The sequence below is a fragment of the Eschrichtius robustus genome, chromosome 4 (assembly GCF_028021215.1).
Source record: "Eschrichtius robustus isolate mEscRob2 chromosome 4, mEscRob2.pri, whole genome shotgun sequence".
In the NCBI taxonomy this organism is placed as follows: domain Eukaryota; kingdom Metazoa; phylum Chordata; class Mammalia; order Artiodactyla; family Eschrichtiidae; genus Eschrichtius; species Eschrichtius robustus.
Genome location: NC_090827.1, coordinates 48,974,039 through 48,997,563, shown reverse-complemented (window position 1 = coordinate 48,997,563; position 23,525 = coordinate 48,974,039). Strand labels below are relative to the sequence as shown.

At 37.9% G+C, this 23,525-nt stretch overlaps 1 protein-coding gene across 1 annotated transcript in view; it reads left to right on the top strand.

Annotated features, from left to right (window-relative positions):
- KLHL2 (kelch like family member 2) overlaps window positions 1–23,525 on the top strand; it is a 127,748-nt gene that overhangs the window by 66,091 nt on the left and 38,132 nt on the right. The window contains exon 5 of the mRNA XM_068542663.1: window positions 5,227–5,389. Within this exon, the coding sequence (XP_068398764.1) occupies window positions 5,227–5,389 (163 nt within the window). The remainder of the gene's footprint in view (window positions 1–5,226; window positions 5,390–23,525) is intronic.

Genomic DNA, 23,525 nt, shown 5'->3' with positions numbered 1-23,525 from the left:
ACTCCCTAACACCATACACAAAAATAAAGTCAAAATGGATTAGAGACCTAAATGTAAGACCAGACACTATAAAACTCTTAGAGGAAAACATAGGAAGAACACTCTTTGACGTAAAGCACAGCAAGATCTTTTTTGATCCCCCTCCTAGAGTAATGGAAATAAAAACAAAAATAAACAAATGGGACCTAATGAAACTTCAAAGCTTTTGCACAGCAAGGGAAACCATAAACAAGACAAAAAGACAACCCTCAGAATGGGAGAAAATATTCGGAAACGAATCAATGGACAAAGTTTTAATCTCCAAAATATATAAAGAGCTCATGCAGCTCAATATTAAAAAAGCAAACAACCCAATCCAAAAACGGGCAGAAGACCTAAATAGACATTTCTCCAAAGAAGACATACAGATGGCCAAGAAGCACATGAAAAGCTGCTCAACATCACTAATTATTAGAGAAATGCAAATCAAAACTACAATGAGGTATCACCTCACACCAGTTAGAATGGGCATTATCAGAAAATGTACAAACAACAAATGCTGGAGAGGGTGTGGAGAAAAGGGAACCCTCTTGCACTGTTGGTGGGAATGTAAATTGATACAGCCACTACAGAGAACAGTATGCAGTTTCCTCAAGAAACTAAAAATAGAATTACCATATGATCCAGCAATCCCACTATTGGGCATATACCCAGAGAAAACCATAATTCAAAAAGACACATGCAGCCTAATGTTCATTGCAGCACTATTTACAATAGCCAGGTTATGGAAGCAACCTAAATGCCCATCGACAGACGAATGGTTAAAGAAGAAGTGGTACGTATATACGATGGACTATTACTCAGCCATAAAGAGGAATGAAATTGGTTCATTTGTAGAGACGTGGATGGATCTAGAGACTGTCATACAGAGTGCAGTAAGTCAGAAAGGGAAAAACAAATATCGTGTATTAACGCATATATGTTGAACCTAGAAAAATGGTACAGATGAACCAGTTTGCAGGGCAGAAATTGAGACACAGATTTAGAGAACAAACGTATGGACACCAAGTGGGGAAAGCCGCGGGGGGGATGTTGGTGGTGGTGTGATGAATTGGGTGATTGGCATTGACATGTGTACACTGATGTGTATAAAATTGATGACTAATAAGAACCTGCTGTATAAAAAAATAAAATTAAATTAAATTAAAAAATTAAAAAAAAAAAGATTAGGAGACCAAGGACCTGAGACCCTGCATACACCGTAATCTTGTCAGCAGCCCCTCCCTTGGGAAGTATTGTTATAAAATGCCTTATCAAATCCTCCTTTGTTGGGACACATAGTTTTTTGAGGCAGGAGCCTGCTGTGTCCCCCTTTGCCTGGCAAAGTAATAAAGCTATCCTTTAAAAAAAAAAAAAAATATATATATATATATATATATATATACTTCCATTTCATATATGAAGCAGCACTATTCAACTGCTTCTTTAGAGAGCTCAGGAAAATTAGTTTTAGAGACGTAAATTTATTCTTCAGATCTCTTAATTATAATGCCCAAGATATTTTTGTGACCTGAATAGCACATTAAGAAACCACCTCTTCACAATATAGGTGTTTCCCACATTTGTTACTAACTGTACAGTTAATCCACTTTGTAGAGAATAAACCATGGGATTATGATCGCCCCAGATTAAAAAGCACATCTTCCTTTTCAGCGATACGTAAAAACCACAGAAGCCAGAATGATATCAGATATTGAAAGATTAGGATACTAAATCTGATCTCCCAAATCAGTAATTTGTGTGCCACCTTCATGATTTGCTATATTCTGTAGTGCTCACACTATTAAATACTTACTCAGTTTTTGCATAAGTTTACTTAAGAATTTATTTTATTGAAATAAATAGATAGTAACTTTAAAGATGTATTCCCAACTATTAACATGAGAATGTTCGTCTGTGCTATCTAAAAGCATTATACCCACTTTGGTTAATACCGCTCTCCTAGCACATTCAAGCTATCCCATCCAGGTGTGTGACCTTGGGCAAGTTACCAGCTTCTCCCAGCCTCTGTATTCGTTGTGTCTAATGGGGGTAATGAGGTGTTGTTGCCTGTCAAGTGCTTAAGACAGTGCCCGACACAGTAATTAGTCAGTAAACGGAAGCAACTGCATGAATTCGGTTGAAGTGATTTTCGTCTTCATTACTCTTCTGAAAAGAGCAACATTGCAGATTTAGAAATTAGACAAGCACTTCCATTCTGCATCTACAGATGGGGCTCAAGGTAGTGGAAAGAACAATAGACCAAAGAGTTGGTGCATTTTATATCACTAGCTCTGTGCAACTTGGTCAGATCTTTTGGCCTCTCTAGGATTTGGTTTCTTCATCAGACAAATCAGGAGGTTTGATTTGATTTGGTCCCAAGGCATCTGGCTCATAGGCCACCAGCTGTTTGGTTCTGATTGTGGGATATGGTTCATCTGTAATTTGAGCATGTTTTGTTTGGTTGGTTTTTTAGCTGGTTGTCTGATACATAGAGTAATCTGGGCATTTGGTGTGGTCCCAGCTGCTTTCCTGTTTTCATCATGTTAGTAAGCCTGGGCCAATTATTAATTGTTTTTGAAGCTGTATATAATTATTTAATAATTATGAGCTGTTGAAGTTTAATCCTAATAAAATTACATCATAAAACTGAGGCATTTTTGAAGGATTTACTGATAAAAGGAAAATATAAATAAATACATTTTACACGTTACTAACATTTAAGGTGTACTTAATATATGTTTGCCAGGCATGGAACCACTTGACGCATCATTGCCATCAATAAAAAATTATATGTGAATCTCTAGCCATGTGGCCTACAATTAAAATAACTTTTATATCTCTGGCCTACATGACTTGCCATATCCTTTCCAGATCTGGGATTCCACAGTTTTATGAGTTTCAGTCTCCTGATAGGGTAGGTCTAGACTTGGTAGTGATGAAGGTGAAGTCAAGGAAGCAAAATAAATTTTTTAAAGTCTGCTATAGCTGCTTTTTTAGATGGATGTATATATAAATATGGGTGTGTATGTGTATGTCAGCAAAGTATGAACCAATTGCTGATTTTTTTCCCTTAAGAATATATCTTGGAAATTTTCCCATTCATATAGTTTCCTCATTCTTTTGAGTGGTTGCAGTGTTCCATCGAATGGATGATCACCAGTGTTTAACCAGTCTCCTTACGGTGGACATTTAGGCTTTTTTCTAACTTCTGCTATTACCCACAATAATGCTCTAATGAATGTCTTGTGTGTGTGAGCTTTTGTGCATATGTTAGTGTATCTGTAGGTTAAATTGCTGGGTTGGAGGATATGTGCATTTGTAATTTTGATTAAGTAGACAAATTGCTCTTCATGGAGGTTGAACCAGTGTACACACCCACCAACAATGCGTGAGTGAACCTGCTTCTGCTTGGCTGCTTTCCCCCTCAAGGATCCCTGTCTTTCTGTATTACGAAGGAATTTGAGTACTACTGTATTATACTTTGTCGTCTCTGGGAAAATGCTGATTAGGTGGGTGATCATTACTATTGATATTTGTGCAAATTTCACAGAGATTGAATCTTACGCTGAAGACCACTTAACTATATGTATTTGCTGAATTAAATGGCTGCACAGTTAAGCATCTTGGAATGTACTTTATGTTACTTCAGAGCACAATTATACCAGTGTAGAAAAACTCCAACTTGCAAATTGTCAGCAACTAAAGCCTTCCATGGAGATTCATTCCCATAACATAATGAAACACACTATATATATTATACAAAAGATTCGGCTATAAACAGAATTATTTACACTTTATTTTTCTTAAATTTAGAAGGAAAAGACATTATCACCAGACACTGTTTCCTTGTTTTCAGAGAAAACTAATATTAGTTGGTGGAGTTGGAGTAAAACACAAAGAGTTGTCCTCTTAGTCCTTGCTTCATAACCATTTGATTGTGTACATGCGGGCCCACAGCCTTTAGATCTGAGAGTTAAAGCTGCTGTGGTTCCTTTAAGAAAATAGAGTAGTTTGTGTTACAGAAAGATACGAATGTACTCTTTCTCTTCCGCATTTGGGACTTACTACATACATTTAGGAAAATTGTAAAGGATATTCAAAACTACTATCTCTTTTCTCTTTTTCTCTTTGGGCTGCAGCTTGGCATATATGAAAGTCAGTTCCTGAAGGAACTTAGATCTTATTTATTTTTTACGCTAATATGCCAATGTGACCTTTTCTTAAATTGACTATTCTGATAGTTTTTTTTTTTTCCTTTGGCTTTTATAGAAGGACTTGAAACTTCTTTTTTATGAAGTTTTATGAAGTTTTTTTAAGAAGTTTTCCAATTTGATTTTCAAATATGGTCCTTTACATAGCATCATACTAATTCACTTTTTTTTGAAATTTTTTATGAAGTTTTCCAATTCGATTTTCAAATATGATCCTTTACATAGCATCATACTAATTCACTTACAAGGAAGAATGTTTCCATTACTGACCTATTTGAAAAGGAGTTGTAGTGTTGGATGTAGTATTTCTAGTAAAGATACTGGTTAAATCCCAAAGAATAACCTAATTAATACAAAATCTCTTGGAGTTATTGAAATAAAAATACAAATTAAAAAGTTATTATTAGGCAATTACTCTTTATGGGTTTTTTTAGCACATATATTACATTTAAGAGAAACTGTTTGATTGTAGTTAGACTGTTGAGTTTTAAATTGTTCTGTCCCCCTAAGGAAAGTAGTTTGTGGTGTTACTCAGAGACAGTGGAAAAACAGAATGAGGCTTTGTTGTGGCATATATTACTCTGTGCTCACCCCTTCCCCACAAATCACTGAAGCTCATGACTACTTGAACTAAGGGAAGAAAACCATTTTCACAGAACCATAGCACCCCTAATAGCCTAATAATTTATGTTTTTAAAATTCAAAGGAACATTTTGTTTCTGCTTATGAAAAGAATCATTAATCTAATATGATCTGATATCTCTTATATTCTTGTGACCAAGAAGAGATCTTTGAAAGATTCCATAGAAATTATGGGGAATGGAAGGAGGCATCACCCTTTTTGCAAATAATTGTTACATTACTCTTGTATGGGATGCTGGGGTCTGGATGCAGATCTTGAGCTGTGGCTGGACCCCTAAGCCCTCTATAGACACAGTGAACAGTGAAACTTTTTCTAGCCAGTTGCCTAACCATGCTTACTTGTGTGTTATAGGTACTTCTCCCAGCAGCTGGTCTGTTACAGTTACAGGATGTGAAGAAGACTTGCTGTGAATTTTTGGAATCTCAGCTTCACCCTGTCAACTGCTTAGGAATCCGGGCTTTCGCTGATATGCACGCATGCACGGACCTCCTGAACAAGGCCAACACCTATGCAGGCAAGTGGAATAAACCTCGGCTGAGTTTGAGACAGGGAAGAATCTGGAACTCTTGATTTCTGATATGATTCTATAGTGAATCTGGAAAGTTGTGTCATATTTCTGGACCTGGACTTTATAAAAATGCATTTACAATCTTATAATGGTATGGTAGCACTGCATAATTGAAGCATGTTCATGGAGTTCTGAATTTAAAAGAAAAAAGAAGAAACTGTATGTGGTATTAGGCCTAAATAAAAGAATAGGTAGTTTTATGTAAATATTGAATCCCTATGTATTTTTCTTTCAAATTATCAAATTAATAAGCATATAAGAAAGTGTTTACATACGAAATTAAGTCATTTTATCTCTGTGGCTTTTTACACCTTTTTCTTGTATCCAAGAAAACATTCTGTGGCATAAAAATATTCAAAGCAAAGAAATCTAGTTGCCTTTGAGTGGGGTAGAAAAGTTGATCCCAAATAGAGGCAGCCCTCTCCTTAGATTAAACACTCGTTTCCAGGACCTCCTGCTGGCATCCTCTCCCTGTGGTGGGTGGAGGGAGGCCTGTGTCTGTCCAGTCTGGGAGAAGAGATTATTGTTATAGCTTAGGATGTAGCTAAAGTACACAAAAGTAACCTATAATTTATTTTGCTCTGAGTTTATAAACATTTAAAAAATTCATATTAAAAGTGATTATTAGGAAGTGTCTAATTTTTTAAAAAATGATTTTCTAGAAGATAAACCTGGTGGAAGTTATAATCCCCCATCTCTGCCCTATATCTGTGACACCCAGTAGGAACAGTTACCATAGAACCTCCCAAGACTACTGCCCCTTAGTAAGCTCTAGAACCCCAACTTCCTGCAGCCTTCAAATGCAAGAGCCCCTCATCTAAACTCTGCTCCACTCTGCATACTCTGATAACTAAGGAACATTTTGGCACATAGACCCAGGTAAGGGGTGTGTGTGTATGTATACACAGAGCCTCTGACAGGAGAAGTATTCCTAGAATGCCTATTGCATTTATCAAAGAAATAGTCGTACAAGGTGGTTAGTTGGAAAAAAAAAAAAAAAAAGCCCACAGTGCTGCAGTAAAATATAATAGGTCCAGTGAGTTTGAACTTTATAGATTTCTGTGGGGTGGCCTGATTGACCTAACTACCTTTTATAAAATTGTTTCAGGGGGAAAATGTGATACGAGTTCCAAAATGCTTATTTACAGATAAACTTTTAGAACATAACCCTTCTGTAAGTTGGGGAATGCATATAATATGTAATTTGCATTTAATATATCTTTCTCGGGCTGCTGGTTGTCTCACGGTACTTGATAAATATTACTGAATCTTAAGAGATAGAGAGGGAATGAATAAAATAGAATTAATGCAAAACATGTCCATACATAGTTCCCATGATACACTAGAACTGTTAGTTTCACTCATATCAGAACCAACTCATTGACTGTGTTTTTAGGAGACACTTAGATTTTATTATTCCTTTCTCTTATTTACAATCATAAATTTATTGTAGTGTATGACAGAATGTGAACAATTTTCCACCAGAGTTACAGCACCTATACATCGTAGTTTATAGAGTCTTCCTTCATAATTATGACAAGAATTTTTTGTGAAAAACTTGTCAGTTTCAACAAAATTGCAAAGAAAATTTGATTTTTCATTTTTAATGCACTAAACCTTAAATCAAAGTCTTATTTAAAAGATATACTGCTTTTATACCATGCATCTGAATCTTAAAGTTGCTCAAGTTTCTAAAGTAACATTTTATAGCATCTTTTATTATGAAAAGTTGCAACACATACAAAAATAGAATAGTACTCACCACCCACCTCACCATGAGTTGCCAATTCATGGATAATCTTGTTTTAACTACACCCTTCTTAACTTTTCCTCCTCTGTTATTATTTTTTATATGTAGACTTTTTAATAAAGTCTAATGAACATATAAAAAAGTATGCAAATCGTACATCTACAGCTTCATGAATTTTGGTATCCTCTTGTGCAATATTATTATTATTATTTTAAACATCTTTACTGGAGTATAATTGCTTTCCAATGGTGTGTTAGTTTCTGCCTTATAACAAAGTGAATCAGCTATACATATACATAAATCCCCCATATCTCCTCCCTCTTGTGTCTCCCTCACACCCTCCCTATCCTACCCCTCTAGGTGGACACAAAGCACCGAGCTGATCTCCCTGTGCTAGGCGGCTGCTTCCCACTAGCTATCTATTTTACATTTGGTAGTGTATATATGTCCATGCCACTCTCTCACTTCATCCCAGCTTACCCTTCCCCATTCCTATGTCCTCAAGTCCATTCTCTTTGTCTGTGTCTTTATTCCTGTCCTTGCCCTAGGTTCTTCAGAACCTTTTTTTTTTTTTTTTAGATTCCATATATATGGGTTAGCATACGGTATTTGTTTTTCTCTTTCTGACTTACTTCCTCTGTATGACAGTCTCTAGGTCCATCCACCTCACTACAAATAACTCAATTTCATTTCTTTTTATAGCTGAGTAATATTCCATTGTATATATGTGCCACATCTTCTTTATCCATTCATCTGTCGATGGACACTTAGGTTGTTTCCATGTCCTGGCTGTTGTAAATAGAGCTGCAATGAACATTGTGGTACATGCCTCTTTTTGAATTATGGTTTTCTCAGGGTATATGCCCAGTAGTGGGATTGCTGGGTCGTATGGTAGTTCTATTTTTATTTTTTTGAGGAATCTCCATACCATTCTCCATAATGGCTGTATCAATTTACACTCCCACCAACAGGGCAGGAGGGTTCCCTTTTCTCCACACCCTCTCCAGCATTTATTGTTTGTAGGTTTTTTGATGATGGCCATTCTGACCGGTGTGAAGTAATACCTCATTGTAGTTTTGATTTGCATTTATCTAATGATTAGTGATGTTGAGCATCCTTTCATGTGTTTGTTGGCAATATGTATATCTTCTTTGAGGAAATGTCTATTTAGGTCTTCTGCCCATTTTTTGATTGGGTTGTTTGTTGTTTTGATATTGAGCTGTATGAGCTGCTTGTATATTTTGGAGATTAATCCTTTGTCAGTCACTTCGTTTGCAAATATTTCCTCCCATTCTGAGGGTTCTTTTTTCATCTTGTTTATGGTTTCCTTTGCTGTGCAAAAGCTTTGAAGTTTCATTAGTTCCCATTTGTTTATTTTTGGTTTTATTTCCATTTCTCTAGGAGGTGGATCAAAAAGGATCTTGCTGTGATTTATGTCATGGAGTGTTCTGCCTGTGTTTTCCTCTAAGAGTTTTATAGTGTCTGGCCTTACATTTAGGTCTTTAATCCATTTTGAATTTATTTTTGTGTATGGTGTTAGGGAGTGTTCTAATTTCATTCTTTTACACGTAGCTCTCCAGTTTTCCCAACACCACTTATTGAAGAGGCTATCTTTTCTCCATTGTATATTCTTGCCTCCTTTATCAAAGATAAGGTGACCATATGTGCATGGGTTTATCTCTGGGCTTTCTATCCTGTTCCATTGATCTATATTTCTGTTTTTGTGCCAGTACCATATTGTCTTGATTACTGTAGCTTTGTAGTATAGTCTGAAGTCTGGGAGCCTGATTCCTCCAGCTCCATTTTTCTTTCTCAAGATGGCTTCGGCTATTCAGGGTCTTTTGTGTTTCCATACAAATTGTAAAATTTTTTGTTCTAGTTCTGTGAAAAATGTCTTTGGTAGTTCGATAGGGATTGCATTGAATCTGTAGATTGCTTTGGGTAGTAGAGTCATTTTCACAATGTTGATTCTTCCAATCCAAGAACATGGTGTATCTCTCCATCTGTTTATATCATCTTTAATTCCTTTCATCAGTGTCTTATAGTTTTCTGCATACAGGTCTTTTGTCTCCTTAGGTAGGTTTATTCCTACGTATTTTATTCTTTTTGTTCCAGTGGTAAATGGGAGTGTTTCCTTAATTTCTCTTTTAGATTTTTCATCATTAGTGTATAGGAATGCAAGAGATTTCTGTGCATTAATTTTATATCTTGCTACTCTACCAAATTCATTGATTAGCTCTAGTAGTTTTCTGGTAGCTTCTTTAGGATTCTCTATGTATAGTATCATGTCATCTGCAAACTGACAATTTTACTTCTTCTTTTCCAATTTGGATTCCTTTTATTTCTTTTTCTTCTCTGATTGCTGTGGCTGAAACTTCCAAAACCATGTTGAATATTAGTGGTGAGAGTGGGCAACCTTGTCTTGTTCCTGATCTTAGTGGAAATGGTTTCAATTTTTCACCATTGAGAACGATGTTGGCTGTGGGTTTGTCATATATGGCCTTTATTATGTTGAGGTAGGTTCCCTCTATGCCTACTTTCTGCAGGGTTTTTATCGTAAATGGGTGTTGAAATTTGTCGAAAGCTTTTTCTGCATCTTTTGACATGATCATATGGTTTTTCTCCTTCAGTTTGTTAATATGGTGTATCACATTGATTGATTTGCGTATACTGAAGAAACCTTGCGTTCCCGGGATAAACCCCACTTGATGATGGTGTATGATCCTTTTAATGTGCTGTTGGACTCTGCTTGCTAGTATTTTGTTGAGGATTTTTGCATCTATGTTCATCAGTGATCTGGACCTGTAGTTTTCTTTTTTTGTGGCATCTTTGTCTGGTTTTCATATCAGGGTGATGGTGGCCCCTAGAATGAGTTTGGGAGTTTTCTCCCTCTGCTATATTTTGGAAGAGTTTGAGAAGGATGGGTGTTAGCTCTTCTCTAAGTGTTTGATAGAATTCACCTGTGAAGCCATCTGGTCCTGGACTTTTGTTTGTTGGAAGATTTTTAATGACAGTTTCAATTTCATTGCTTGTGATTGGTCTGTTTATATTTTCTATTTCTTCCTAGTTCAGTCTCGGAAGGTTGTGCTTTTTAAGAATGTCCATTTCTTCCTGGTTGTCCAATTTATTGGCATATAGTTGCTTGTAGTAATCTCTCATGGTCCTTTGTATTTCTGTAGTGTCAGTTGTTACTTCTCCTTTTTCATTTCTAATTCTATTGATTTGAGTCTTCTCCCTTTTTTTCTTGATGAGTCTGGCTAAAGGTTTATCAATTTTGTTTATGTTCTCAAAGAACCAGCTTTTAGTTTTATTGATCTTTGCTATTGTTTTCTTTGTTTCTATTTCATTTATTTCTGCTCTGATCTTTATGATTTCTTTCCTTCTGCTAACTTTGGTTTTGTTTGTTCTTCTCTCTTTAGTTCCTTTAGGTGTAAGTTTAGATTATTTATTTGAGATTTTTCTTGTTTCTTGAGGTAGGATTGTATTGCTATAAACTTCCCTCTTAGAAGTGCTTTTGCTGTATCCCATAGGTTTTGTGTTTCATTTTCATTTGTTTCTAGGTATTTTTGATTTCCTCTTTGATTTCTTCAGTGACCTCTTGGTTATTTAGTAGTGTATTGTTTAGCCTCCATGTGTTTGTTTTTTTACAGATTTTTTCCTGTAATTGATATCTAGTCTCAGAGCATTGTGGTTGGAAAAGATACTTGATACGATTTCAGTTATATTAAATTTACCAAGGCTTGATTTGTGGCCCAAGATATGATCTATCCTGGAGAAAGTTCCATGAGCACTTGAGAAGAAAGTGTAATCTGCTGTTTTTGGATGGAATGTCCTATAAATATCATTTAAGTCCATCTTGTTTAATGTGTCATTTAAAGCTTATGTTTCCTTATTTTTTTTCATTTTGGATGATCTGTCCATTGGTGAAAGTGGATTGTTAAAGTCCACTACTATTGTTGTGTAAGTGTCAATTTCCCCTTTTATGGCTGTTAGCATTTACCTTATATATTGAGGTTATCCTATGGGGGGGGGGTGCATAAATTTTTACAATTGTTATATCTTCTTCTTGGATTGATCCCTTGATCATTATGTAGTGTCCTTCTTTGTCTCTTGTAATAGTCTTTATTTTAAAGTCTATTTTGTCTGATAAGAGAATTGCTACTCCAGCTTTCTTTTGATTTCCATTTGCATGGAATATCTTTTTCTATCCCCTTACTTTCAGTCTGTATGTGTCCCTAGGTCTGAAGTGGGTCTCTTGTAGACAGCATATATATGGGTCTTGTTTTTGTATCCATTCAGCAAGCCTGTGTCTTTTGGTTGGAGCATTTAATCCATTCATGTTTAAGGTAATTTTTGATATGTATGCTCCTATGACTATTTTCTTAATTGTTTTGGGTTCGTGTTTGTAGGTCCTTTTCTTCTCTTCTGTTTCCCACTTAGAGAAGTTCCTTTAGCATCTGTTGTAGAGCTCGTTTGGTGGTGCTGAGTTCTCTTAACTTTTGCTTTTCTGTAAAGGTTTTAATTTCTCTATCAAATCTGAATGAGATCCTTGCTGGGTAGAGTAATGTTGGTTGTAGGTTTTTCCCTTTCATCACTTTAAATATGTCCTGCCACTCCCTTCTGGCTTGCAGAGTTTCTGCTGAAAGATCAGCTGTTAACCTTATGCGGATTCCCTTGTATGTTAATTGTTGCTTTTCCCTTGCTGCTTTTAATATTTTTTCTTTGTCTTTAATTTTTGTCAGTTTGATTACTATGTGTCTTGGCGTGTTTCTCCTTGGATTTATTCTGTATGGGACTCTCTGTGCTTCCTGGACTTGATTGACTATTTCCTTTCCCATAATAGGGAAGTTTTCAACTATAATCTCTTCAAATATTTTCTCAGTCCCTTTTTTTTTTCTCTTCTTCTTCTGGGATCCCTATAATTCGAATGTTGGTGCATTTAATGTTGTCCCAGAGGTCTCTGAGATTGTCCTCAATTCTTTTCATTCTTTTTTCTTTATTCTGCTCTGCAGTAGTTATTTCCACTATTTTATCTTCCAGGTCACTTATGCCTTCCTCTGCCTCAGTTATTCTGCTATTGATGCCTTCTGGAGGATTTTTAATTTCATGTATTTTGTTGTTCATCATTGTTTGTTTGCTCTTTAGTTCTTCTAGGTCCTTGTTAAACGTTTCTTGTATTTTTCCATTCTATTTGCAAGATTTTGGATCATCTTTACTATCATTACTCTGAATTCTTTTCCAGGTAGACTGCATATTTCCTCTTCATTATTTGGTCTGGTAGGTTTTTACCTTGCTCCTTCATCTGCTGTGTATTTCTCTGTCTTCTCATCTTGCTTAACTTACTGTGTTTGGGGTCTCCTTTTCGCTGGCTGCAGGGTCGTAGTTCCTGTCGTTTTTGGTGTCTGCCCCCAGTGGGTAAGGTTGTTTCAGTGGGTTGTGTAGGCTTCCTGGTGGAGGGGACTGGTGCCTGTGTTCTGGTGGATGAGTTTGGATCTTGTCTTTCTGGTGGGCAGGGCTGCATGCAATGGTGTGTTTTGGGGTGTTTGTGACCTTGTGATTTTAGGCAGCCTCTCTGCTAATGCGTGTGGTTGTGTTCCTGTCTTGCTAGTTGTTTGGCATAGGGTGTCCAGCACTGTAACTTGGTGGTCGTTGAGTGGAGCTGGGTCTTAGCGTTGAGATGGAGATCTCTGGGAGAGCTCTCGTCGTTTGATATTATGTGGGGCCGAGGGGTCTCTGGCGGACCAATGTCCTGAACTCGGCTCTCCCACCTGAGAGGCTCAGGCCTGACACCGGGCCAGAGTACCAAGACCCGTTTGGCCAGTCTGAGGCCTTCTGCCAGCGTTCAGTAGGTGTTCTGTAGGAGTTGTTCCACATGTAGATGTAGTTTTGATGTATTTGTGGGGAGCAAGGTGATGTCCACATCTTACTCCTCTGCCATCTTGAAAGCACCCTCTCCAATATTATTTTGAAGCAATTCAGTAATATTATTTCATATACATGTTTCATCCTTATAATTTTAAAGAAATAAAATCGCAGTGACCAACTTCATATAATCAAGCTATTTCCATAACTTTGGGGTATTGATAACTAGTTGCAACAAACTTTCTAAAATAAATAATCCAGTATAATACTAAAGTAAAATAGTTGTTCTTCATAGTGAAAATATCTGATTGTTGTTTATATCTTAAGCAAACAGGAGGTGGGGAGGTAGGGAGTCAACATAGGAAGATACCTAGAGTTCTCTTTTTCTGCCATAATAAATTATTGTTTTTCAGTCCTTCCCTCCTTTATTTTTACAATTCAAACATTTTATGCGTCCAGAAGGCCTACCCAAACTCCTAAATTACTTTCAAGTTCAAATTTGAGCATATAAATAAATCTAGGAGCCTGAAGGTATTCCCAGAACAGTGACAATAGAAGAAGTTAATATCTTAACTTTTTTCCCCCATCCATAGAAGAAGTTAATATCTTAACTTTTTTCCCCTGTCCTAGGCAGTGGGCTTATAAGTGGGCTGTGTGGCATACAGGCAAGAAAGAAGGAAAGGAAGAAATAAGGAGCAATAGAAGAGTTATTAAATACATAAGTACATACGTACATGTAAAGAAGCAGGGAGGAGAAAGAGGGGCTGAGGGAGAGAGAGGGGAAAGGGAAGAAAGTTGCATAACCTCAGGGTACATCCTGATCCAAGGTGTGACTGTGCTTAAGAGACTGGAGCACTCCTTATCCTCTGAAAACTCACCAGGGCTTCTGGGCAGAAGATCTGCTTCATTCCTTTCTCTTGCAGATTGGAAATGAGCTGTGTCATATTCATTATAATTGAATTAAATTGTACAGGTGTAATGAAAATTAAAATGGTCCATGGGAATCTCTTCTATGAACTCGTGTTCATTTTTCATATATCAGCATCTTTAGAAAAAGTAAAAATATGGGAAACCTAGTGTGGAAGGTCGGAGGTCTCAGCACTGGGGGAGAGTCTGCACTGCCCATCCTGGTGACCCCCTCCCATTGCTTCAGTCACAGCCCTTCCCCCCTGGCCCACTCTGCTTTTCCAGGGTCGTGAGCAGCCTCAAACCATGGACCACCGAGGGCCACCAGACCAGTCAGGCAAAACGACCTTCATGTTGAGACCTGTTGTTCTGGACTGTAATCAGCCTTTCTTATGCTCTTGAGTGATTGTTTTCTTAGCAGAAAAGCTGTGTGAAATTATTTTTGCTCTATACCTAAAAACGCAAAATTTCACACCTACGCCAAGAGTATGGACTTGTTTGGAGAATGCTGGTTTATGGACTTGTGTTTTGATTGGTGTTCGTGTTTTACTCATTTCCCAAATCATTAAGACCTTTGTTTTGAGCATTTTTGCTGATCTGAAAATATAGAGGAGATAAAAACTGAACTTATGACTTCAGGTGCATTTTTATAGTTCCAGCAAAAGATTCTTTTGGAAGTTAGATTTTAACTTGAAATATGAATTTTATTCAACCTTTCTTGTTGATAAACAAAAGTTACCAGTGGTTGAATTGTGAGAATTTCTAACAAATTTAAGGGAAACAGTAAGTTCCCGATTCTTAGTCATTCCTACATCTCACCACTCCCCACACTAAAAATTTGAGAAGCTGCTTAATATTGATTCTAACTGACCTTTGGGGAAATTTTTAGTATCATATTCAAACCAGTGCTCTAGCTGAAACTCTGAGGGACCTGACATTCCTCAGTAACAGGGCTACCTGTGAAGAAGTCCTCAGGTCACTGACATGCTTTCAGTTTATTTCTTGTTCTCTTCTTGCTCTTAACCCTATTATCTGTTTATATATCCTAGGCCTGTCCAGGCACCCCATAGTGCCCTACTTTAGCCTTCCCACTATGCTTGGACACTGATCAAACATTTTTATATGCCCAGCTGTTTTACTGTGTGTGCCCTCTCCCTTTGTCTTAAATGAAACTTTGCTTTGTCCCATACCTGCATGTTGGGGGCAAACTTCTTTAAGGGGCACTCCCCCCCTACTCGCCAGGTGGGTAGGAGGGTAGACTTCCAGACTGTTGTTCTGTCACTGTCACTGTCCTCGGTTCTGCACTTTCTGGCTGTCAGTCTGCAGCATTCTCTCTGCAGCCCATTCTCTCTAGGACTCCAGGCCTCCAGTCATACTTCGTCTGACACCTGTATTGTCTTTTCCCTCTGTACTTTGTTTCTCTTGCCATCAGCAACTTCAAAATCTATACTGTTGTCTCCCTTGAGCCTCCCTCTTCCTACCTCCTTGAGACTACTGTTTTACTTCCATAAACCCATTTGCCACCTTAGAGCACAACTCTAGGGCATGTGGAACCTTGTTGGTATTTGGAACTCCCAAGGTTTCAACCTTTGCACTGACCATATTCCTGCCTTCTCGTGCTCTTGTGTTTCTTCATAAATATGTGTTCTCTGGTCCCAGTTCTCCCAGTCATCTCTTGGCTGCTCAGCTTAGACCCAGTGGTCAGTCCTTTCAGAGCTACCCTCTTTATGTGCCAAACTGCTGTGGGTGATGACAGGCTCAATACGATTTAACCCCTGCTTCAAAGGAGTTTATAGGCCAGTAGCAGTCAAGTCACACCTAAATTTGGTATATCTAGATTATGCCTTATTCTCTCTGAGAGGTGGTCCCATAACATTTTCTTCTGCAGTCAGTTTACTTCAATCATTTGCCCACCCTTCTGTAATTTAGGCTAGGAATCACTGCTTGGGGTAAACATCTGTCAAAATAAGCTCATGATTTTGAAATCTGCCCTCTTGGAGGAAACTTGAGAGAGTGGTTCTAATAATGGTATCACCAGCCTTGACTTTGTGATATGCATACCAAAGAACAGATGCCGCTTATTCGAGGGTCTGTCGCAATGTTAATTTACTGATACAGAAAATTTCTTCCTTTGGAGAACTGTGAAAGCATTTGATGTACACCACTTCTTTTTTTTAAATTTATTTTTATTTATTTATTTTTGGCTGTGTTGGGTCTTCATTTCTGTGCGAGGGCTTTCTCTAGTTGCGGCAAGCGGGAGCCACTCTTCATCGCGGTGCATGGGCCCCTCACCACAGCGGCCTCTCTTGTTGCGGAGCACAGGCTCCAGATGCGCAGGCTCAGTAGTTGTGGCTCACGGGCCTAGTTGCTCCGCGGCATGTGGAATCTTCCCAGACCAGGGCTCGAACCCGTGTCCCCTGCATTAGCAGGCACACTCTCAACCACTGCGCCACCAGGGAAGCCTGTACACCACTTCTTGATTGAATTTAAGCTGACTTAAATGACACTTCTGAAAAGAATTAATCATTTTTATATTCTTAAACTTATTATGGTCTTCATTTATGTCCTAACAGACTACATGCAATTTCCCTGTTCTGCTTGTTGACAGTTTTTCTAGCTGAGGTGAGTTAGCTCTTTTCAGGTTTCACCAAATTGTCTGTGTTAATGGAACTGCTGGAGATATATATATGAATTTTTTTCCCCTTAGAGACTAATAGTATTCAGAATGAAAGACTCATGGAGTATTAGCACTAGTTGGGAACCTTAGCAGTTATCTAGTCTAACACTGTCATTTTATTAATTAAGAAAATGAAGACTAGAGATATCTTTATTTTCCCCCAAACACTTTGTCTCTCAGGGGTAAGCTGTTTGTGGGTCTAAAATACTGTTGTTGTATCCATGCACTTAACCTCACTTCTCAGATAGATTCTGCACTGGATGGAGTATAGAGGAATTATAGGAGCCCCTTGCAGCATTTAATTTTGATCAAAAAGGTGCTCGTTGTGTAGAAATCAAATATAAAGACTACTTTGTACCTTATCACAGGGTACAAAACAGAACAAGCAGAACTTTGGATTTGTATTGTTGACTTCATTTGGGATGAGGGACCTGAGCCCTTTAGACCTGGTGTGACAGATCTTAGAGACTGTCTCTCATTTCTTGATACACTTATTTTATTTGTAGGAGGGAAGCAAACAGCAAAGTTCAACTGCTCTACGGAGTGAGGAGATTCCTTATATATAAGGAAGAATGCCTATGTACATTATATACCTACAAATATGTGTTCAATGTATGTTGCATATCCACGGCATAGTCCATACGACTGGGAATCATGCTCTGTTGCAGTTATGGGGTTTGTTGAGAGAGAAGGAACTGATTATCAAATGCCAGTATAATTACTGGTTGGCTTTACTCAGTGCCAGAGTAAACTAGTAGAGGCAAATCACTAATACCACAATGCATGCTCTGCGCTATAAACAGAATGATCTGTCAACATGTGGGTGAGAGGACTGGAAAGAGTAGTTGAGGTTGGTAACAGTGAGAACTAGGGTAGTGAAGATAGAGAGGAGGTTGTGGATCTGGGAACTAACCCTGGATAAGAGTACAGGAAACAGACTAGACTCTGAGATGTTCTGTCCTGTAGCATTACATGTTAGGTAATGCTTTGTAAGTACATTTCAAAGTGTGTATATTTATTACCAATGTGCAGTAGCTGCTAATTTTTACTGTACCTTACTGAGATACAGTAATCTGAATAAGAATTCATTTAGCAAAAAGGAAGAATTTCTTATCTCAGCTTTGTGACAAGTATTAAGCTTGTATTGGCCAAACCAATCCAAAGTTGTTAGGGTTTTTGTTGATAGTGGTTTCAATAGCAATCAGTAATGTAATTGTGTCTAGAAAGGTGTAAGGTGATTATCTCATTCTTTTCTGCCTAGGTCAGACCATATCTATGAAATTGAGTTCATTTTCTTTCTTTTTTTTATTATTTATTTATTTATTTGGCTGCATTAGTTCTTTGTTGCGGCACACAGCCTTCTCTCTAGTTGTGGCTCGTGGGCTCTAGAGCCCGCTGGCTCAGTAGTTCCAGTGCATGGGCTTAGTTGCCCCGCGGCATGTGGGTTCTTGGTTCCCCGACCAAGGATTGAACCCGCATCCCCTGCATTGGAAGGCGGATTCTTAACCACTGGACCACCCGGGAAGTCCCGAATTCATTTTCAGTTATTGTTTTCAGAGAGACTGATGAACTGAAGCACTGAATTCACAGCCAGGATGATGATGAAGACCCCAAACCATGTTGTAGAAGTAGTTGTCAAAAGACTTAGGAATTTATAAACCATAGAAGGAAAATTCAGGAGAATATAATGCTCTCTGTAAAAGTTCGAAGGAATTTCATGAGAGAAAGAAGTTAATCTTGTTCTGTGGTGGGCATAAGTAGTATCAATGTTACAAAATAAGGAGAAACATAAAGAAGCTTACAGTAAATGCTCAAGGGTGACTGCTTTGCTCTCTGCTGATGTGTGCAAACTGTAGCTAGATATCCATTGAATGTAAACATTTTAGAGGTTACTCTTACATATGAAAGTTGTGGTCAGGTGACCTTTCAGATCCCTTATACCACTAGATCTTATGATTTCTTGTGGCACTATAGAGAAAGGTTCCCAGGATTTGTGAAACAATTTATTTTCGGGTTTATAGAGAGGAAGGGATGGAGGAGGAGGAAAAGGGGAGTTGTTTAACAGGTATAGAGTTTTAGATTTTCCAATGTGAGCATATTTAACACTACTGAACTATATGTATACTTAAAAATGGTTAAGGTGGTAAATTATCTTATGTTTTTACCACAATAAAAAGAGATAGAGGGAGTGGGGAATCAATTGTGACTGAGACTTTATTTAGCCTTGGAGTCAGTGTGGATAACAGAGCCATTAATACCCAAAAGAAACATGGGAGGTCAGGAGGCAGGTGTCTGGAGGAAGGTGTAGATAGGTCTTAGTCTTGATTGCTCAAGGGACAACCAGCAGTGAAGTGCAGTATCACTTTAGAGGTTCTCAGACTCAGCAAGATTATTAGCAGTAGCCAAAGACAGCTTGGCCAGCAGAAGACATTAATTTGTTTTGAGGAGATAATCAGCACACTCAGCCAGAGAATCTTTGCTGAGCATCAAGCCAAGAAGTGAAGCAAAGCCATCAATGGAAAGATGTATGATGATTAAAAAGTCAGACCACAGAGCGCAAAAGAAGCCAAAGTAAGTGACCTATGGCAATGAATAATGTGAGTTTTAGAGGACTGCTTGTATGTGTTGCAGGTGAATGGTGTTGGGGTGGATCTATTTGTTTAAAATAGCTATGACGGTTAGACAGAGCATATGGAGACTAACAGATAGCTGGAAATTCAGTTATTGGGGTTTGGGAAAGAGGTTGACTCTGGAATTGTCAACTGTTGACAGTAACTGGGGACACACAAATGTGGATGAAATGGTTAAAGGAGAACAAGCAGAAAATGAAAAGGGGACTCGGGACAGGCAGGACTGTAGGCAATACCTAGCTTTAGGGAGCTGATAGAGACAGACTGAGTAGTTAGAAAGGTAGAAAAAAGTGTTATAGAATCCAAGCTAGGATAGAGTGTTCTTAGGGTGAAACACTGCACAGGGGTTGAGAAATACTAATCTTAAGAACTTCCAAAGAACAATTTGAGGGGAAAGTGAGCCAGAGCCTGTGTTTCAACAGATAAAGATGTGTGTGCATCAGTATGTAGAGGCTTCAGTATTAAGGTCTGCTCCAAAGAACTTTGGTGTAAAGGCCAGCAAGATAGAGCAGTGGCCCAAGTAGGAGAGGATAGCAGATGATTGTTCACTGAAGTCAAGACAATAAAACGCATTGACTGTTTATAGTAACACTTTTCTTTCTCACTGGGGACAGAAACTAGTTAGGCTTAGTTTGGGGATATTTTGTTATTTTTTTTGTTTTTAAAATTTCAATCACTGATGTTTTCACATGGTTATAAATGTTTTCTGGTCGTGGGCATAAGACATCCCTCATTCTTGCCTTCCCTCCCTGCACAACAAATATCCTGTATCCATCCACAAATGAAGGTACCTTGTGGCAGCTGTGGGATCCAGCATCATACCCTAAGGGACCCAGAAGGAGCCTTGCCCACTGTGCATTAGGCAATAGGCAGGCAGACCTTGGTACTGGCTGTGGATCCTGAAGTGATCTGTGAAATGGTTCCAGCCCCTCTTGACTGCAGTCTGGGAGCCCCCGGAGAACACTGAACCGGACTATCCCCCACAGATGAGAGAGGCTTCTTGGAAGTCCAGGTTTCCAGAGGAGATGATATAGCATTACATCGGAGCAAAAACAACAATACCAGCACAAGTTTGGACACGCTGGAGAGGGTGAGAGGAGCAGTTTGACCTCACCTGTGTCACCCCCTTCCACATGGCAGCACAGCTTAGTGCCAGGAGTGCCCTTTCTTAGTCCATGATTCAGAAACGAAGGAGAGATAAAGACTTTCCCAGACACAAAGGCTGAGGGAGTTCATCACCACTAGTTCTGCCATAAAAGAAATGCTGGAAGGAGTTCTTCAAGCTGAAATAAAAGGGCACCTATTAGTAACATGAAAACGTATGAAAATATACAACACACTCGTAAAGGTAAGCGTATAATCAAATTAAGAATACTCTAATACTCTAAAATAGTGGTATAAGGTTGAAGGATAAGAGTATTAAAAAAAACTATAGCTACAATAATTTGTTCATGAATTTACAATGTAGAAAGAGGTACATTATACATCAAAACCCATAAAAGGTAGGGGGGGAGTAAAAGGGTAGAGTTTTTGTATATGATTAAAGTTAAGTTGTTATCAGCATAAAATACATTGTTATATCTATAAGATATTTTATGTAAGCCTCATGGTAACCACAAAGCAAAAACCTAAAGTAGATACACAGAAGGTAAAAGAAGGGACTCAAAGCACACCACTATAGAAAACCATGTTTAGTAAGGAAGACAGTGAGAGAGGAAGAAAGGAACAAGGGAACTGCAAAAATAGCCAGAAAACTGTAAGATGGAATTAGTAATATCTTACCTATCAATAATCATGTTAAATGTAAATGGATTTGATTGGAGAATCAAAAGGCATAGATTGGTTGGATGGATTTAAACAAACAAACAAACAAAAAAATAATATATGGTGCCTACCAGCGTCTCACTTCAGTTTTGAGGTCACACATGGGCTCAAAGTGAAGAGATGGAAAAGATATTCCATGCAATTGGAAACCACAAGAGTACAGGGGTACCTATACTGATGTCAGACAAAATAGATGTTAAGCCAAAAATGGTAACTAGAGACAGAGAAGGTCATTATATAATGATAAATGGTTCAATTCATCAAGAAGATATAACAATCATAGATATATATGCACCCAACATTGGAGCACCTAAACGTATTAAGAAATACTAAAAGATATGGAAGGAGAAATAGACAATAATAAAATAATCTTCAGGAACATCAGTACCCCACCTTCAACAATGGATAATCATCGGGACAGAATATCAACAAGGAAACATTGGACTTGAGCTGTACTTTAGACCCAGTGGACCTAACAGACATATTCAGAACATTCTATCTGAAAATAGCAGAATACACATTATTCTCAAGCACACAGAGAACATTCTCCAGGATAGACCATATGGTAGGTTACACAACAAGTTTTAACAAATTTAAGAAAATTAAAATCATACCAAGTATGTTTTTTGACCGCAGTGGTATAACACTATAAATCAGTAACAGGAGGAAATTCAAAAATTCACAAATGTGGGCTTCGCTGGTGGTGCAGTGGTTGAGAGTCTGCCTGCCAATGCAGGGGACACGGGTTCGAGCCCTGGTCTGGGAGGATCCCACGTGCCGCGGAGCAACTCGGCCTGTGAGCTACAAGTACTGAGCCTGCGCGTCTGGAGCCTGTGCTCTGCAACAAGAGAGGCCGCGATAATGAGAGGCCCGCGCACCGTGATGAAGAGTGGCCCCCGCTTGCTGCAACTGGAGAGAGCCCTTGCGCAGAGACAAGGACCCAACACAGCCAAAAATAAATAAATAAATAAATAATCCCAAAGTTAAAAAAAAAAAAATTCACAAGTGTGTGGAAATTAAACAACACAGTCCTGAACAACCAATGGGTCAAAAAAAGAAATTAAAAAAAAAAAAAGAAAAGAAAACAACTGAAAAGAGATCAAAAAGGAAATTTAAACATATCTTCAAACAAACAAAAATGAAAACACACCATACCAAAATCTACAAGATGCTGCAAAACCAATTCTAAGAGGGAAGTTAACAGTGATAAATGCCTATATTAAGAAAAAAGATCTCAAACAACCTAATTTTGTATCTCAGGGAACTAGAAAAAGAAGAACAAACTAAGCCCAACGATAGCAGAAGGAAGGAAATAACAAAGATAAGAGTAGAAATAAATGAAATAGAGACCAGAAAAACAATAGAAAAAGGTAAATGAAATTAAGGGCTGGTTTTTTGAAAAGATAAACCAAATGGACAAACCTTTAGCTAGACTAGGGGAAAAAGAAGGTTCATGTAAATTAAAATTAATAATGAAAGAGGAGACATTACACCTTATACCACAGAAATGCAAAGGATTGTAAGAGCCTATGATGGATGTTTATATGCCAATATAACCCCGAAGAAATGGATAAATTCCTAGAAACATACAATCTATGAAGACTGAATCATGAAACAGAAACTCTGAACAGACCAATAACAAATAAGGAGATTGAATCAGAAATGAAAAGCTTCCCAGCAAAGCAAAGTCCAGGACCAAGTTGGCTTCACTGGTGAATTCCATCAAACGTTTAAAGAAGAATTAACACTAATCCTTCTCAAACTCTTACAAAACGTCAAAGAGGAAGCAAAACTCTCAAACTCATTTTACAAGGCCAGCATTACCCTGATACCAAAGCCAGATAAGGACATTACAAGAAAAGATAACTATAGGCCAGTATCCTTGATGAATATAGATGCAAAAATTTTCAACCAAATATTAGCAAACTGACGTTAACAGCACATTAAATGGGTCATACACCATGATCAAGTGGAGTGTATGCATAGAATTCAACATATGCAATCAATTAATGAGGTACACCACTTAATAGAATGAAAGATAAAAATCATACAGTCATCTTAGCAGATGCAGAAAAACCATTTGACGAAGTACAGCATCCTTTCATGAGAAAAACTCTCAGCAAATTGGATATAGAAGGAACATACTGTAACATAATAAAGGCCATATATGGCAAGCCCACAGCTAATGTCATACTCAAAAAGCAAAAAGTTGAAAGCTTTTCCTTTAAGATCAGGTATTAGACAGGGGTGCCCACCATTACCACTCCTATTCAACATAGTAGTGGAAGTCCTAGCCAGAGCAATCAGGCAAGAGAAAGAAATAAAAGGTACCCAGTCAGAAAGGAAGAAGTAAAATTGTTTGCAGATAGGATCTTATATGATATGATCGCCACCAAAAAAAAAAAAAAACCTGTTGAAACTAATCAACAAATT